This window comes from Geotrypetes seraphini, chromosome 4, assembly GCF_902459505.1.
Source record: "Geotrypetes seraphini chromosome 4, aGeoSer1.1, whole genome shotgun sequence".
Taxonomy (NCBI): domain Eukaryota; kingdom Metazoa; phylum Chordata; class Amphibia; order Gymnophiona; family Dermophiidae; genus Geotrypetes; species Geotrypetes seraphini.
The window spans coordinates 289,270,355-289,288,839 of record NC_047087.1 but is presented as its reverse complement, the minus strand read 5'-3'; the positions used below and the strand labels follow the sequence as shown (position 1 = coordinate 289,288,839).

The 18,485-nt window shown below is 39.3% G+C and overlaps 1 protein-coding gene across 3 annotated transcripts in view; it reads left to right on the top strand.

Annotated features, from left to right (window-relative positions):
• The window catches only part of DPCD (deleted in primary ciliary dyskinesia homolog (mouse)), an 84,352-nt gene that overhangs the window by 19,912 nt on the left and 45,955 nt on the right, over positions 1–18,485 (top strand). For all 3 annotated transcript variants that reach the window (XM_033940295.1, XM_033940294.1, XM_033940297.1), the window contains exon 4: positions 7,379–7,512. In XM_033940295.1, the coding sequence (XP_033796186.1) occupies positions 7,379–7,512 (134 nt within the window). The remainder of the gene's footprint in view (positions 1–7,378; positions 7,513–18,485) is intronic.

Here is an 18,485-nt window from a genome sequence, read left to right as displayed (position 1 = left end):
AAAATGCTCTATGCAAAAGAAAAAACAAGTTTGCCTCATAGATGCTGACAATGTACATCTTATTCTCCAAGACCAAATTTGTGGCCATTGAGATGCTGAAATCTGATGCTTAATCTCAATGCTCCAAATATCCCTAAGACCATTTTTAGGCTTTTTTTTTACCAATTCACTAATAACTTTGTACCACTGCGCGGCCTGGTGGACCAGAAAGTTTGCCTGAAAGCATAAAAATTCCATACTGTATTGGGAATTAAGAATTTTCCATTCAGGGAACCCTGCCTGAATGGCCTGCTTCAATTGCAACCAACGAAAACATTGTGATTTATTAAGCCCAAATTTATGTTGCAATTGTGTAAATTCAAGCAGCTTTCCATTTGAAATAACATCACTTAAAGTTCGTATTCCTGCATTTAATCAATGCTTCCAGACTATCTTAGATCCGCCAATTTGAATCCTGGAGTTTAGCCATATAGATAGATTTGTTGATTTATTAATAGGATTTTCAGTTAAGTTGCTGACATACCTCATAGTTTTCCAAGTGTCTAATAAAATTCTATTTTCTTTTTTTTTTGTTGTTTAAATTCTTTATTCATTTTAAACTCTTACAACAAGTGATTTATACATATTATACAATCATAAACAATTACAATATTTCACTTGCGCTAACATTCCAAAATTCTTAAATAATAAAATGTCTTCCCCCATTTCTTCAAAATTCTTCTCTTTTTTAATCACAATCCCACCCTCACTCATCCCCATCCCCTTCCCTTAACTCTATCAGGTGCTAAGATGTCTGATCATTAGAATAATTAATCAATGGTCCCCATATTTTCTTAAAATTATAACTCCCTTGTTGTAACGCATATGCTTTTTCCATCTTATATATGTGGCAAACTGAATTCCACCAGAATGTATAGTTTAATTTCGTATAATCTTTCCAGTTTTGAGTTATTTGTTGCATGGCGACCCCTGTCAATATTAATAATAATTTGTTATTTTTTGCAGATATCGGACTCTGAGTTCTCATCGCTGTACCAAATAAAATTGTATCATATGAGAGTCCTACATGATTTTCTAATAATTTATTAATTTGGGGCCAAATTAATTTCCAGAATGCATTTATACAGGGACAAAAGAAAATCAAGTGATCTAATGTCCCTACTTCTAATCTACAATGCCAGCATCTATTGGATCTACTACTATCTAATTTTTGTAAACGTGTCGGGATCCAAAAAACACGATGTAATAGAAATAACCACGTTTGACTCATAGATGCTGATTTTGTAGACCTTAACCTCCAGGACCAAAATTTTTGCCATTGAGATGCAGAAATCTCCTGTCCAATCTCAATACTCCAAATATCCCTAAGACCAGTTATCTTTTTTTAATTTAAAAAACCAAATATCATTTTATACCATTTTGCGGCTTGGTGTCCCATAAAATCCGCCTGGAAGCAGAGGACCTGCAGACTATATTGCGAATTTAGACCCTTCCATTCAGGGAACCCTGCCTGAATAGCCTGCTTCAATTGCATCCATTTAAAATATTGTGTTTTATTTAAGCCAAATTTAAATTGCAACTGTGAAAAACTAAGCAGTGAACCATCCAAAATAACATCATTCAATGTCCTTATACCAGCTATTATCCACTGCTTCCAGACAATCTTGAACCCACCAATCTTGATCCTGGGGTTAACCCAAATAGATTGACTTAACGATTTTGCAATTGGATCTGGTGACAGATTGCTAACAAATCTTAAGGTCTTCCAGGTATCCAGTAAAATCCTATTATCTTTATACTTCCTTGGTAATTTTATACTCACTACATGTTCTAAATGTAATGGGAACAGAAGCCGCCATTCTAAGTACAACCAATCAGGCACATTCTCCATGAGATCTGGGAGGATCCAATACATACCCTGTCTTAAAATATAGGCTTGATGGTACGTATAAAAATTTGGAAAATTTACCCCTCCCTCTACAATTGTTCTTTGTAATGTTGCTAAAGCAATTCTGGGCCTTTTCCCCAACCAAACAAATTTTGTAAGATTTTTTATAAAATGACCCCTGAAAAAACATTGGTATCATACTCATTTGATAGCAAACCACAGGCAACATCATCATTTTAATTGTTTGTACTTTTCCCCACCATGAGAGATGTAAAGGATTCCATTGCTCACACATTTCTGAAATTCTATTTTCTTTATACAATCTGGGCATCTTGATACTGAGAATGTGACAAGGATATAAAGGACACAGGAGTCGCCATTCCAAATATAACCAATCAGGAGTGTACTCAATGAGCTAGGACCCAATACATACCGTGATGTAAAATATATATTTAAATATTCTTGTACATTACAGGTTTTAATACTTATACCCACCCACATCCCTTCATGTCAAATATCTTACTTTGGGAAAATGTTATTACTCATTACAAAAGTCTGTTAATGGTCCTCAAATCTTCTGAAATTTACCAAAATATCCTCTTTGTGTTGCTATCATGTGCTCCATTTTATATATGTGACATACAGAATTCCACCAAAAATTATAGTTCAATCTGTCATAATTTTTCCAATTGAATGTAATCTGTTGAATGGCAACTCCAGTCAATATAAATAAAAGTTTATTATTATTTGACGAAATCTGACTTTGCTCTCATTGACATGCCAAATAAAATAGTATCATATGTCAAGGCCACCGGATTCTCTAACATCCTATTTATTTGAGGCCAAATTGATTTCCAAAATACTAATATAAGTTTTGAGAATCTTCCCCTCAGGCCCATATCCCACTACACTTTTGGTGGAATCTGACAAATATAGTGCAAAATATAGACAGCAGATATAAATTCTCAAAACTGACACATTTCAATCACTAAATTGTAAATAAAATAATTTTTCCTACCTTTGTTTTCTAGTGATTTTATTAATCCCTGGTTGCACTTTCTTCTGACTGTACATCCAACATTTCTTTTTTTCTGCCTCCTGCACACTTCCTCTTCTCCGGACCTTATTCCCTTCCCCAACCAACATCTCTCTCTGTCCCTCCATGAGTCCAACTTTTCTTCCTCTCTCTTCCATCCCTATTGGCAACATGTCTCCCTCTCTTTCTGTCTCACTGTCCATCTGTCTTGAGAGATCCAGGCATCTCTCCCACCCCCTCTACTGCCACATCCAACATTTTTCCCCTCTCATCCCCCGGATCATGTGCAGCATTTATCACCACTGCCCACAAGTCATGTCCATTTCTCCTTCTCTCACACCTCTCCAGCACAATGCTACATCTCTTCCTCCATCACTACGTCCAACATTCCTCCCCCTTGCATCCTCTTCATTCTGTTCCTCTGTTCCCTCTCCACTGCCATATCCAACATTTTTCCCTCATCCTTCTATTCCCCATGCATCTCTACCTCATTCCTCTTTCTATGCCCTCTTTCTTCCTTTCCCTATGTGCACCATCTCTTTCCCTTTCACTTACACTCATGCCCAACAATTCTCCCTTTCTGTTCCCTTCCTCCTATGTCCCAAGCTAGTGCCTCCTTCCTCCCTCCCTTCTGTGTTTATGTTCATGCCCCTCCCTTCCTTCTGTGTCCTGAGTTCATGCCCCACCTCCCTGCCTTCCAGCCTTTGTCCCAAAATCGTGCCCTTCCCTTGTCCTAACGTGCTCCTTCTATATATAGCTGTTGCTTGCAACAATGTTTTGAAGATAAAACTGAATTTTATGAATCGTATGTCAACTTCTGGGAGGCTGAGCTCCAAGGTGGCAGCCTAAGGGTGAAGCTCTCTCCTGTTGGGCTGCTTTGTGATCATTCAAACTGAACAATATTTTTCCTAATCAATCACACCATAATCTCCAATCATTGTGCATCTTAAACCAGCTAAGTTGGACTTTAATTTCATCACCGAATAGGGTGCCAGCAAAATCAATAATGGTTTCTAAACACACAGAGAAAACTCTTTTCAACTGTGCTGGCTGAAGTTATTCGGGTAAAGGAGCTCCTTAAATGTGTGATGAATGCTTTTAACCCTCCTAACATTCCATACCCATTTCCACACTAGCATATTTGCTACCCTTTTAATTTCCACTCCATTCACAACATTCTCTTATATCATATGCTTTATATTATAACATCCAAACTTTCCTACATCCTTCGCTTTTACCAAAACTTCTAATTAATTTTTTTTTTTTTTTTTTTTTAATCTCCTCGTATATCCACCATTATTTATATTAAGTTCAGACCAATTTTTATCCCAAACAACAATATTATGACTCTTGTTGCATTAATAGATTTGCAATTTTAAAACTATAGTCCATACATAACAACAAATTTCCTTTTCTTGTAATAAGATGCTATATGTCTCATAAAGTCTCATTTCAAATCTCCTCTTGCTTGCAGATCCATATCAAATTCTATCCTCTCACACTACTGTTTATACATTCTCAGTCTCATCTTTTGATCCACCTTAAATCTCCTTTCCAATTGTTTTGCATAAAGATTTACAATGACCACAATTTCAAACTTGTGGTGCCAATCATAGATCCTTCACATTCTACATATACAAACCCTGTTCCTTTTTTTTTTTTTTTTTTGAACATCGTAGCTCTGTCATTTTTATTTTAAGGTCAGGTCAACTATATACCAGAACCATCTTCAAAAAATCCTCTGCTGCATTTAGAGAATTTCCATTACAATGTCTTATTCCATATATCACAGCTGACTTCCCCTTTTATGCAAATGAAAATTGTAAGGCTTACAAAGTCACAGTCTAACTCTCATCTTGCTTGCAGATCCATTCTATTTAATGTCCTCTTGCTTGTAGTTTATATCTTCTCAATACTATTTAGAACTTATTTCCTTCAATCTGTTTTGCACAATCCTCTATCGTTTCTCAGTCTGTCTGTCCAAACAGCAAGTCAGTACAATCCATCTTATTAACCTCTGTCCTTTAAAAGGTCTGTAATATTGCATCTCTTATACTCTTGCAGGCTACATTCCATTTGCCTCATGACAAGATAGAATGTGGAATGTATTTGAAATCCAACTGCAGCCATGCCTTCAGAATCCTATTAACTCTTTTTTTTTTCTTTTTTCTTCCTTTAACATAGAAATTTCCAAACAAAAATAAACATTTCAACCAAGAACACAAATACTTCCATCCAAGTCTCTATTAAGTAGCCATTGGTGATTCACACTGCTCCAAAAACTCCTTAAGTTTATCTGCAGTATCAAAATTCAAAGTTTTATTTTTATAAGTGACCCGCATAGTTGCCGGGTATATGAGCCCATATCTAGCTCCCAGACTTCTCAGCTGTGGTCTCAGGTCTAATAGCTGCTTTCTCTTTTGTGCCGTTGCTCTGGCAAAGTCAGGCACTATGTAAATCTTTGAATCCTGACACTTTAAGTTTTTATTATCTTTAGCTAATTTAATTATTTCAGCTACCTGTTGATATCTAAGTAGCTTAAAGATCAGTGGACGTGGTCCTTTTTGGCTGTTTGATAATCTCGTTGGGACCCTGTGTGCACGTTCTATTTCCAATGGAAACTTGTTTTGCATCGGGAGCACCTTGGGCAAAAAATTAATCAAAAATCCAATCGGATCCGACTTTTCAATTCCCTCCGGGACCCCAAGCACCCTTAAATTGCTCCTTCGTTCCCTATTGGACAAATCTTCCAGCTCCCTTTTAAGTGCTTCAATTTCCTTACTGTGTTCCATGTGCTTTATACTTTCCTCCTCACACTTTTCCACTCTTTTCTCAATTTGATCCACTTTCAATTCCATTGCTTGCAGTTTATTTGATAAACATACCACCTCTTCTTTCACTTCTTTTATATTTTTAGCGCATTCCAATACTATTTCCTTTACCGCCTGTATTTCCTTCATTATGTCTTTATTTTCTACATCCTCCGGCGGCAACGGAACTGACATCGGTGAAGCCGTATCAAGTTTCGATCGCTTCCCGCTTCCTGAGCTGCTCCCCGCCGCCAAATTTTTGTTTTGCTTTCCCGAAGCCATTATCCACCTCTACCTCACTTTTCAGAGTGAAATTTGAATTTTTTATGGCTATGATCTCTGTCAAATAGCTTGTCTTCACAGAGCAACTCCACTACCCAGCCATTTAGTTCCGCTCCAAAGCCACGCCCTCTATGAATGCTGTGATCTTAAAATTCAAATTGCTTCTATTTCAAGGTGTACAGACACTCTTGAAACAAACAAGGAAACACTGATCAGCTTTGAGAACTGCATAGACTTCAAATAATGGGCCTAGAGCAGTGGTCTTCATTGCAAGGCCAGCGCTGCAGTCCAGGTTTCCATGCTCTCCCCGCAGGATCTGATGCTTCTCCTTCCTGGCAGCATGAGTGAAGCAAACTCACAGACTTTAGTGGCCTGGATTCTTTCCCTCTTCTACTGCTTCCTGTCCCCTCATAGACAGGAAGCAGTAGCAGGCTATCTCCCACTGAATATTGGTGGATAGTTGGCCAAGTGACATTTAGCCAGCTGGGAACCATCCTGGCCTGCTAAATATAATTGAATATTGTGCTTTTGATGTCGGTATTGTCTCAGTTGTAACTGCTAATACGCCATACAAGGTGGTTTTGTGTTATACAACCTTTTAGTCAATTATATATGTTTTTATTAAAGCATATTTTCCAGTTTGACTGTCTAGTGTTCTCTGCTTTTTTTTTGTTTGTTTGTTTGTTTACTTTGGTGATGCTCTCAGACCATGTTTTCTGATGAGCATAGTGATATGCTGTTTTTTTTTTTTTTTTTTTTTTTTTTTAAATGACTTTGGAGCTGTCAGTTAGTCAAGTGCTGGTAAACTTCATTTTAAAATGGTGGAAATGTTCTTAGACCACACTTGTTACCTAGCACCAGGGCTATGGAGTTGGAGTCGGAGACATTTTGGGTACCTGGAGTCGGAGTCGTGGGTACCAGAAACTGAGGCGTCGGAGTCGAAGGGTTTATCTACCGACTCCACAGCCCTGCCTTAACACTTATAAATAATTTTCACAACAAACATGCTCTGGTTTGATGACTAGGCATATAAACTTCTTGAGTTTTTTTGTGATTGCTTTTAAGTCTAAAACACTTCTAGATAATAATACATTTCCTGTAAAGTCTTTTTTTTATTGTCATGTATATTTGTCGTGATTAAATTGTATTCCATGGAGCATGGATGTCTCTCTTATTCTTATATGTACCGTAGAGTGCAATGTATATCTAGTAGTGCATTAGAAATAAATAGTAACATTGAATAATGTCTCTTGACCTTGCAGTGCTTAAAGTTAAATTGTAAATTTAGGGTGTTTGTCACCATAAATGGTGATGTGCAAACTGCTTACAATGATTAATAAGTGTTTTATTTGTTTAACATAGCCTATTTTTATGCGAAAAGACCAGAAGACAAGTTTCCAGTGGAGGATTCGCAATTTGTCGTATCCCAAAGATGTTTATGAAGTCTCCGTAGATCAAAATGAGCGCTGCTGCATAGTCCGAACATCTAACAAAAAGTAGGAAACAGTTTTTTCAAATTAAACAATAGTACAATGATTTACAAGATTTAAAAATGTACGTGTAAAACTTCTTATAGGGGCCTTTTTACTAAAGTGTAGTAGGATTTGTAGTTAATTCATATTTAATGCAAAAAATAACATGCATAACTGCAAAGCCTTTGCAGTAAATGCTAGGGACATGTTCAGCATTTGCCTTGCATTTAACACACAGACACCAAATAGTACTACATTACATGCAGTTGCAGAGAGCGGAAGCACCTGTGCTACTTGTCCCTACATGTACTGCAGTGCAGGGACACCTTTAAATAACTAAATATCTTAGTGGTGTACCTTCATCTTCTGCATCTTAGTCCTCCCTCAAATTGATCTCGTGGTCTCACCCCAGAGTCCTCAATCTCATCTCAGAGCCTGTAGCCCCCCATCTGAATCCAGATCCTTCCAAGTGAATACTGAACACCTTGATCTAAACAATCCCATCCCAACCCAAGGACCCTGACCTTTGATAGGAAAAAAAACATGCCTCTCACCCCCTTCCCATGACCTAACAAGAAGTCTGCTATAGCTGTACAGGGGACCCAGGTTACATTCCACTGCAGCCTGGGTCGATGCCATCATCCAGAATGTTACCTTATTCCACTAGAAGTAGTCTCTATCGGGGATCAGGGCAGGATTGTTTAGATTGGAGGTCCTGATTCAGATGGAGAGGCAGGGAGTCTAGGGTGAGATCTGGGGTGGTCCAGGCAAGATCAGGGGAGGGGCTGCTTGTGATTGGGGGATGGGGAGGTCTGAGGTAATAGTGAGGGTGGGAGAATGACCTGGCGGGGTTATGATTCTACACCCTTTTGTTTTTTACATTTTATTTTAGAATTTCAACACAACACTCAAGCATGTACTTAAAAAAGAAATCAGAAAAAGACATAGATATATAGGGAAACCCCTTAATAGAGACAGCCCAAGAAGACAGACTGACACACTGCAGAGCTGAGGTATCCTGTCTACATAACCTTGTGATGCCGGCTATGGCTGATCCAGAAGCTAGCTGTGAAACATTGGCTGGGAGCGAGGAAGCTAAGGACTTTTCTATGCATCCTTCAACTTGGTGAGGGTAATTGGTCCAGGGTTAGATAGAAAGCAATGCTAAGTTCTAAGTGTGATTCAGGACATTTGGCATGTGGTTCCTTAGGTATCTGTTATTAATCTGTTAAGGTATGCTAAGGGGCTATAGCTGAACTGCTTCAACTAATAGCCAATCTGTCGATCAAATCGGGAAGGATTCTGGAAAACTGGAAAGTGGCAAATGTTACGCTGATCTTCAAGAAAGGTTCGAGGGGAGATCCGGGAAACTACGGTGAGTCTGACCTTGGTACTTGGAAAGATGGTAGAGGCGCTGATAAAGGACCGCATCATTGATCACCTTGACGGACACAATATGATGAGGATCAGCCAGCACGGCTTCAGCAAAGGAAGATCTTGATGCACTTCTTCGAGGGAGTAAACAGGCAGATAAACAAGGGTGACCCGGTCGACATTGTATATCTGGAATTTCAGAAGGCATTTGACAAGGTTCTGCATGAACAACTACAGTGGAACCTCGGTTTACAAGTGCACCGGTTTGCGAGTGTTTTGCAAGACGAGCAAAACATTTGCAAAATCGGCGCCTCGGAAACCGAGCGCGCTTCGATTTGCGAGCGCCCCCCCCCCCTGCGAACCGGCACCCTCCCCCCAGCGATCCGGCACCCCCCCTGCCGCCATCGGGCCCCCCCCACTGCCATCGGGCACACCCCCCCCCGCTGCGACCTGAGGTCCCCCCAACCCACCCGAACCCTCTTCTTACTTTTCTGTAGCCTCCGCAGCGGCACTGGCACCAGCATGTCCTGTGCGTGGTGCCGGTGCCTGAAGATGTGCTTCCTGTGCTGGGCCTGAGAGTTCACGTCGAACGTGAACTCTCAGGCCCATCACAGGAAGCACATCTTCAGGCACCGGCATGCATAGGACATGCTGATGCCAGTACCGCTGCGGAGGCTACAGAAAAGTAAGAAAAAGTTTGGGTGGGTTGGGGGGACCTCAGGTCGCGGCGGGGGGGGTGCCCGATGGCAGCGGCGGGGGGGCCCGATGGCGGCGGGGGGGTGCCGGATCGTGGGGGGGGAGGGTGCCGGTTCGCGGGGGGGGCCTTCGGGGGGAGCAATGCCGGTTCGCGGGGGGGGAGCAGCGCTGCTAGCCTCGTGGAGGGGGGGGGGTGAGAACATATCAAAGCAAGTTTCCCTTACTTCCTATGGGGAAACTTGCTTTGATATACGAGCATTTTGGATTACGAGCATGCTCCTGGAACGGATTATGCTCGTAATCCAAGGTACCACTGTACTTCGAAAAATTGAGAGCCATGGAATCGAGGGTGAAATACTCACGTGGATTAAAAACTGGCTGGCGGATAGGAAACAGAGAGTGGGGTAAATGGACAATACTCGGACTGGAATACCGTCATGAGTGGAGTGCCGCAGGGTTCGGTGCTTGGACCCGTGCTCTTCAACATATTTATAAACGACCTGGAAATTAGTACGACAAGTGAGATGATTAAATTTGCAGATGATACGAAGTTATTCAGAGTACTGAAGATGCAGGAGGATTGCGAAGACCTACAACGTGACATAAACGCGCTCAAGAAATGGGCCGCGACATGGCAAATTAGGTTTAATGTGGATAAGTGTAAGGTGATGTATGTCGGTAACAAAAATCTTATACACGAATACAGGATGTCTGGTGCAGCAATTGGAGATACCCCCAGGAAAGAAACTTGGGAGTACTGGTCGCCAAGTCGATGAAGCTGTTCACGCAATGTGTGGTGGTGGCGAAAAGGGCGAACAGAATGCTAGGAATGATTAAGAAAGGAATCATGAACAGATTGGAGAAGGTTATCGTGCCGCTGTACCAGGCCATGGTACCGCCCTCACCTAGAATACTGCGTCCAGCACTGGTCACTGTATGTGAAGAAAGACATGGTGCTAATCGAAAGGGTCCAGAGAAGTAAAAATTGATGGAATTATTGCTTCAGGAAAAGTACAAAATGTTATCATGTACTCCTTTACAAGTAAAAGTAACTAGTTACATTTGCATAGTTACTATACTGTACAACACTGGATTAAAAATGCCCCTTGGTTTGCGAGTTATCACTGGCTTCATGTTGAGGCTCTAATTTTATTTAAGCTTTGTTGTTTTGTGAAACTTTGAATGGTGATGCACCTGGGGTTTTTTATTTTATGTTTCATTTTTTAGATGGATAAACTGAACATTTAGTTTTTGTCTTTTCCATCTATGAAGGGAATGAAGTCTAAATTTATTGATGAAAGGTCTTTTGGTTATGGTGCAGTTAGTATCTGGAATTCTTTACGTTTTGAACATTTATCTAAGTTAGAAAACAGCTAAAAGCACACTTGTTTACCAAGTTTGTATGCACTGATGTTATGTCATTTCATTTGATACATAGTAGCATAGTAGATGACGGCAGATAAAGACCCGAATGGTCCATCCAGTCTGCCCAACCTGATTCAATTTAAATTTTTTTTTTTTTTTCTTCTTAGCTATTTCTGGGCGAGAATCCAAAAAATAGCTAAGAAGAAAAAAAAAAAAAATTTAAATTGAATCAGGTTGGGCAGACTGGATGGACCATTCGGGTCTTTATCTGCCGTCATCTACTATGCTACTATGTATCAAATGAAATGACATAACATCAGTGCATACAAACTTGGTAAACAAGTGTGCTTTTAGCTGTTTTCTAACTTAGATAAATGTTCAAAACGTAAAGAATTCCAGCTACTAACTGCACCATAACCAAAAGACCTTTCATCAATAAATTTAGACTTCATTCCCTTCATAGATGGAAAAGACAAAAACTAAATGTTCAGTTTATCCATCTAAAAAATGAAACATAAAATAAAAAACCCCAGGTGCATCACCATTCAAAGTTTCACAACAAGTTTCACAAAGTTTGATAACAACAATTGTTAATTTATGTAAATATAAGAAGATTATGTACTACCTTCCTTAAACACAGCCCTACCTTAAGTAGTTTGCAAGTATAATATATATAGCAAAATATCATAAAGATTGTGATCGGTTGAGAGCAAGTATTTGGGATTAGCAATAATATCAATTTGTTAAATAACTTCCTCATATTGTAGTCTAAAGACCGCCGACTCAGTCGCAGCAAATTGATAAGGATCTGATTGTGGATATCCAAAAGTTTGGAAGGAAAGAGGAGGTTCTGCTGTTGGGAGATTTCAACCTGTCAGATGCGGACTGGAATGTTCCGTCAGCGGAATCGGAAAGAAGTAAGGAGATTGTGGATGCCTTTCAAGAGGCTCTGCTCAGACAAATGGTGACAGAAACCACAAGGGAAAAAGCGATATTGGATCTGGTCCTCACAAATGAAGAGAGTATCTCTAATGTTCAAGTGGGTGCTCACCTGGGAAGTAGCGATCATCAAATGGTTTGGTTTGATATAACGACTAAAGTGGAGAGGGGCCGCACGTTACTTAAAGTCCTGGATTTCAAATGTATGAACTTTAATGCAATGGGAGAGTACCTGAAGAAAGAGCTGTTAGGATGGGAGAACATAAAGGAAGTGGAAAGACAGTGGTCTAAGCTGAAAGGAGCGATAAAAATGGCTACGGACATTTATGTGAAGAAAATCAATAAAAACAAGAGAAAAAGGAAGCCGATATGGTTTTCCAAACTAGTGGCAGAGAAAATAAAGGTGAAAAAGTTGGCGTTCGTGAAATATACAAAAACCCAAGAAGAGGAGTGCAGAAAGGACTACAGGATGAAACTGAAAGAAGCCAAGAGAGGGATACGCCTGGCGAAAGCACAGGCGGAAGAACAAATGGCTAAAATTGTAAAAAAGGGAGACAAAATTTTTTTCAGATATATTAGTGAACGGAGGAAGATGAAAAATGGAATTGCTAAACTAAAATGCTGGGAACATGTGGAGAGTGATGAGGAAAAAGCAAATGTGCTAAACAAATACTTCTGTTCTGTGTTCACAGAAAAAAATCCTGGATAAGGACCGAGATTGTCTGGCATAGTTACACGAGAAAATGGAGTAGATTCTGCGCTGTTCACGGAGGAGAGTGTTCATGAGCAACTTGAAAAACTGAAGGTGGACAAAGCGATGGGACCAAACAGGATCCATCCCAGGATACTAAGGGAGCTCAGAGAGGTTCTAGCGAGTCCTATTAAAGACTTGTTCAACAAATCTCTGGAGACGGGAGTGATTCCTGGGGATTGGAGGAGAGCGGATGTGGTCCCTATTCATAAAAATGGTCACAGGGATGAAGCAGGAAACTACAGGCCAGTGAGCCTCACTTCAGTTGTTGGAAAAATAATGGAAGTATTGCTGAAAGAAAGGATAGTTTACTTCCTTGAATCTAATGGGTTACAGGATCCGAGGCAACATGACTTTACAAAAGGTAAATCGTGCCAAACGAACTTGATTGGATTTTTTGATTGAGTGACCAGAGAGCTGGATCGAGGACATATGCTAGATGTAATTTACTTAGATTTCAGCAAAGCCTTTGATACAGTTCCTCATAGGAGGTTGTTGAATAAACTTGAAGGGCTGAAGTTAGGACCCAAAGTGGTGAACTGGGTTAGAAACTGGCTGTCGGACAGACGCCAGAGGGTGGTGGTTAATGGAAGTCGCTCGGAGGAAGGAAAGGTGAATAGTGGATTCCCTCAGGGTTCGGTGCTGGGGCTGATCCTGTTCAATATGTTTGTGAGTGACATTGCTGAAGGGTTAGAAGGAAAAGTGTGCCTTTTTGCAGATGATACCAAGATTTGTAACAGAGTAGACACCGAAGAGGGAGTGGAAAATATGAAAAAGGATCTGCAAAAGTTAGAGGAATGGTCTAATGCCTGGCAACTAAAATTCAATGCAAAGAAATGCAGAGTAATGCATTTGGGGATTAATAATCAGAAGGAACCGTATATGCTAAGAGGAGAGAAGCTGATATGCACGGACGGGGAGAGGGACCTTGGGGTGATAGTGTCCGAAGATCTAAAGGCGAAAAAACAGTGTGACAAGGCAGTGGCTGCTGCCAAAAGGATTCTGGGCTGTAAAAAGAGAGGCGTAGCCAGTAGAAGGAAGAAGGTGTTGATGCCCCTGTACAGGTCATTGGTAAGGCCCCACTTGGAGTATTGTGTTCAGTTTTGGAGACCGTATCTGGCGAAAGACGTAAGAAGACTTGAGGCGGTCCAGAGGAGGGCGACGAAAATGATAGGTGGCTTGCGCCAGAAGACGTATGAGGAGAGACTGGAAGCCCTGAATATGTATACCCTAGAGGAAAGGAGAGACAGGGGAGATATGATTCAGACGTTCAAATACTTGAAGGGTATTAACTTAGAACATAATCTTTTCCAGAGAAAGGAAAATGGTAAAACCAGAGGACATAATTTGAGGTTGAGGGGTGATAGATTCAAAGGCAATGTTAGGAAATTCTACTTTACGGAGAGGGTGGTGGATGCCTGGAATGTGCTCCCAAGAGAGGTGGTGGAGAGTAAAACTGTGACTGAGTTCAAAGAAGCGTGGGATGAACACAGAGGATCTAGAATCGGAAAATAATATTAAAAATTGAACTAAGGCCAGTACTGGACAGACTTGCACGGTCTGTGTCTGTATATGGCCATTTGGTGGAGGATGGGCTGGGGAGGGCTTCAATGGCTGGGAGAGTGTAGATGGGCTGGAGTAGGTTTTAACAGAGATTTCGGCAGTAGGAATCCAAGCACAGTACCGGATTCTTGCCCAGAAATAGCTAAGAAGAAAAAAATTAAAAAATTTTAATTGAATCAGGTTGGGCAGACTGGAAGGACCATTCGGGTCTTTATCTGCCGTCATCTACTATGTTATGTTTATATGTTACTATGTTATGTATGCTTCTCTTCACAATATTATTGCTAAATTGTGTCCTATCTGTTAATTTTGAGCAGCACTATTGGCATTCTAACAGGTAGGCTATGCACCTAAATGCCACAGGTATGAGGTCTGACAAGTTCGCAAACTTGCCTCTGTGTGCTTATGTTGGTAGCACTGTAGAAACAACTCTGTAAGGTTTCATAACCTTGGTGTATCAATGTCTCATAGCTGTGCTCGTGTTAGTATCATTGCAAAAATATTTCACCATAACATAGATTGGTGCTATTGAATCTTTATTTTTAAGTGTTTTCCTTTCTTTTCTATGTAGAGTTTGTGTTATAACTAGTTGCTGCTTTCTTGACAGACTGTATTTAATTAAAATAAAATGTTTAGCAACAGTCTAGAAGTAACCATCCCTCTACTTTATTCAGTATTTCCTACAGAGGTCACTGTTGTCACAGTTATGCACAACATGAAAAGATCATAAGCTTGATGTATATCATTCTTGCATTATTAAGCTCAAATTCCAGAAGTCACTGCTGCAAAAGAATTGTAACCATATTTTTGTTTCCTCAAGAATCTGGCATTTGTTTTAAGATTTTAAATAGAACATATATACTGAGAGAAACAATTATTTAAATTGAATTCTTCAAAAGTGAGCATGTGTTGAAGGGGGAATCTGTAATTCACCTGAAAATAATACATTTCTAAGAAAAACTGCCACACACCTGGAATTAACAAGGTATAGTTCTAAGTAAAGGTGTTACCAGTTTTTTGGGATGATTTGTTGTTAGAATGAAATTGAATTTTGCTGAATATTATTTCCTTCTCTTACTTTTTATCTCTCACATGTAAAAACTTCTCCATAGAATCAGGTTCACATATTTGTTTAATTTTAGAAAGTGAGCAGGATTTAATTAGAATTTAGATATTCAAAAAGGTATTTGATAAATACAGGGTCTATAAATGAGAGGAAGGAATCCAAGTATAGCGCATTTCTACTTAAAGCAAAACTTAAATACAGTACAACTTCTTATATCTCTCAATTTTCAACGGGGAATCAATGTAGCTCACAGCAAGATGATTTTACATTATTGACTCAGGTTAGAGATAAGCAACTTCAACATTGATAACTCAGATTTAGAGGAAACAATAGATGGGATGGGGGGAAGTCCTTGAACAGTGTTTAGTAGCTACAAGGAGAAAAGGTATGTCCTGAAGTGACAGTATGTGGCAAGCTGTCACAGATATGCAGGCAGACTGTTCCAGATGCATGGTCCTAGGAACTCAAAGGTGCAGTCAAACATCTTCTGGCATATTTGTTGAGAAGACGGGAATGGTATCTTGAAGCGCTGCGTAGACCTTGAATTGAAGATGTGTGAGACCATAATGTTGATCACCAGTCTGTTGGAGTTTTCTCCATAGATAGTCTTGTGGATCATACAAGCTAACTTGCATTTCATAAAAGCTGTTGGGGGATGCCTGTTCTGGAGCAGCAGTTACAGTCTTCAGGGGCAGCCTGAGAGGGATGTGAGGCCAAGTGTAGATATTTGTTGGGCCCCTTTTGTATAAGTGGCTAGGGGCTGAAAAGTGACATCAAAAGGCATGGCCATGTGTGTGAAACTGCTGCTCATTGGTTGGGCTGGCTTTGACAACTCTGTTGCTGTTAAGTGCTATCAAGCTGGTATCTGTTCATGGCAACCCTCTGGTTAATTGTCCTGAACTGTGTTTGGTCTTCAGTTAGGTGATTAATTGTTGATAGAGTGGCATCTACTCTAATCCGTAGATGTCGTTTATTGTATTGATCTATTGCAGGGGTGTTAAAGTCCCTCCTCGAGGGCTGCAATCCATTTGGGTTTTCAGGATTTCCCCAATGAATATGCATGAGATCTATTTGCATGCTCTTCTTTCATTGTATGCTAATAGATCTCATGCATATTCATTGGGAAAATACTGAAAACCCAACTGGATTGCGGCCCTCGAGGAGGGACTTTGACACCCCTAATCTATTGCATAAGTGGTTTTCTTCTTCTATGTTGAACTTCAACCTTGTCAAGCATGATGTCTTTCTCTAATGATCTTTCTCTTTACCTGATTGTATCTAAGGTATGAACATTGAAGTCTTGCCACTTCAGCTTCCAAGGAAAGCTTAGGCTTGATCTCCTTTAATACTAATTAGAGGAGATCAAGTCTAAGCTTTCCTTGGAAGCTGAAGATTTGTTCTTTGCGCCATCCATGGTTTATGCAGTATTATTTAATTCAGAAGGCATCAATTTTCTTCCTGTCCAACTTTCATATATATATATATATATATATATATATGGCATTATTGAAAAAAAATATATATAGCAAAGCAAAATAATTCAACAAAGGGTTCAAAATGAACGGCACTCTACTAGCTTGAGTAAGTTGAATCTTTGTATGCAAAGATACATCTTTGCACTTGAAGATTTTGTCTGGTTCTTTCATAGCCATTCTACCAAGATTGATATATCATTGGATTTTTTGACTGCTTGGTTGTTGTTTTTAATTGATTCAAGTAGGTTGAAGTTATCTATTATTTCTATTACTTCTACATCAATAATGAAATGTATTAATTTTACCAGTTGTCTTCACACTAAGGTGCAGGCTCATTTTGAAACTACGTTATATGATTTTCATAATTGGGTATGTTAGAAAGGTTGTTGATGAGTCATCCTCAGATTTTCATACCTTGTGTTTCTTTATACAATCCTATTTCTCTGATGATTTGTTCTGTTTGTCATATAACTTTGCCAATTTTAAACCTTTCTGTTTCTTCTTGTTCCATTCAAACTATTGTTTCTTAATCCATGTAAAGATTGTGCATGAGAACTATCGGGTACTCTGGTATATCCATGCTTCTGAATGTAGCCCAGAGTTCTTCATGATTTAGGCATTTAAAGGCCTTTCTGTAGTCGGTGATATTCTTTTTTTCTTTTTAAGGATCCATCTCACATCTGTGATGTCTCTTGTTCATTTCCCTTGTCTGAACCCTGCTTGTACTTCAGGCAATTCTTGTTCCAAGTATGATTGTAACCTCCATTGAATGATCTTGAATAGAATCTTGCTGATGTGTGGGGTCAAAGTGATTTTACAGTAATTTGCACAGTCACTTAGATCTCCTTTCTCTAAACAATGTGAAACAAATGCATTTACAATCCTAACTACTTTTCTGGGAAGAATGAATGGGCTATGCTGATCTTTATCTGCTGTCATTTATTATGCTTCTAAATGGACCTTATAAACACTAAAGAAAGCAAGATTCCAGCTTAATTCTCCATTAATTGATATTGCATTTCTTGATGCTTTAAGTAGAATATTCAGCTTAATCTCAAATTAGAAAAATGATGGGCTAACAGGTATGTAGCACAAATTTGTTCTCTTATTATTATTATTTTTTTAATTTTACCTGCCTTAAAAAAAAAAAAAAAAAATTTGCATTTAGTATTTAGAAAAGGAGGAAGGAAGGCCAAATAACCATCATGATTAAAAGGTGATGTGAGAGAGACTATTAGAACATTTTTTAAAAATAGAAAAGAATCTGGAGGTGACATAAGCACTGGAAAAATAAATGCAAAGCTTAGTTGAGAGACTAAATTAATTGAGGAGTATGTAAATGATCTGTCTGTGGAACAAACAAGTACGAATAAGTGGGAATAAGCAAAATGCTGTCCAGTAAACATCCAAAAGGACTCCAAGGGTATCAACGGATGCTTTTTTTTTTTTTTCCATTTCTTTGTATTTACTTGGTGACAATATGGAGGAACTGAAACTAATCCCGGTGATCCTGGAAAATGTTATAAGTCAATTCAACAAGCTAGAGAGTTTATTACCTGGACTGGATGGTATACATTCCGGACTACTGAAAAAACTCAAAAATTAAATTGCTGATCTACTATTGGTAATCTAACAGATGCCGGGAGTAGGACCGCAGAAGACAATTACTAATTAGAAAGAATGGATAGTTGACCTTGATCAAATTTCAGAAGATTGTGTTCATGAAGGAGCTAACTAAACTAAAGGAAAGAATTGGAGAATAAAAGAA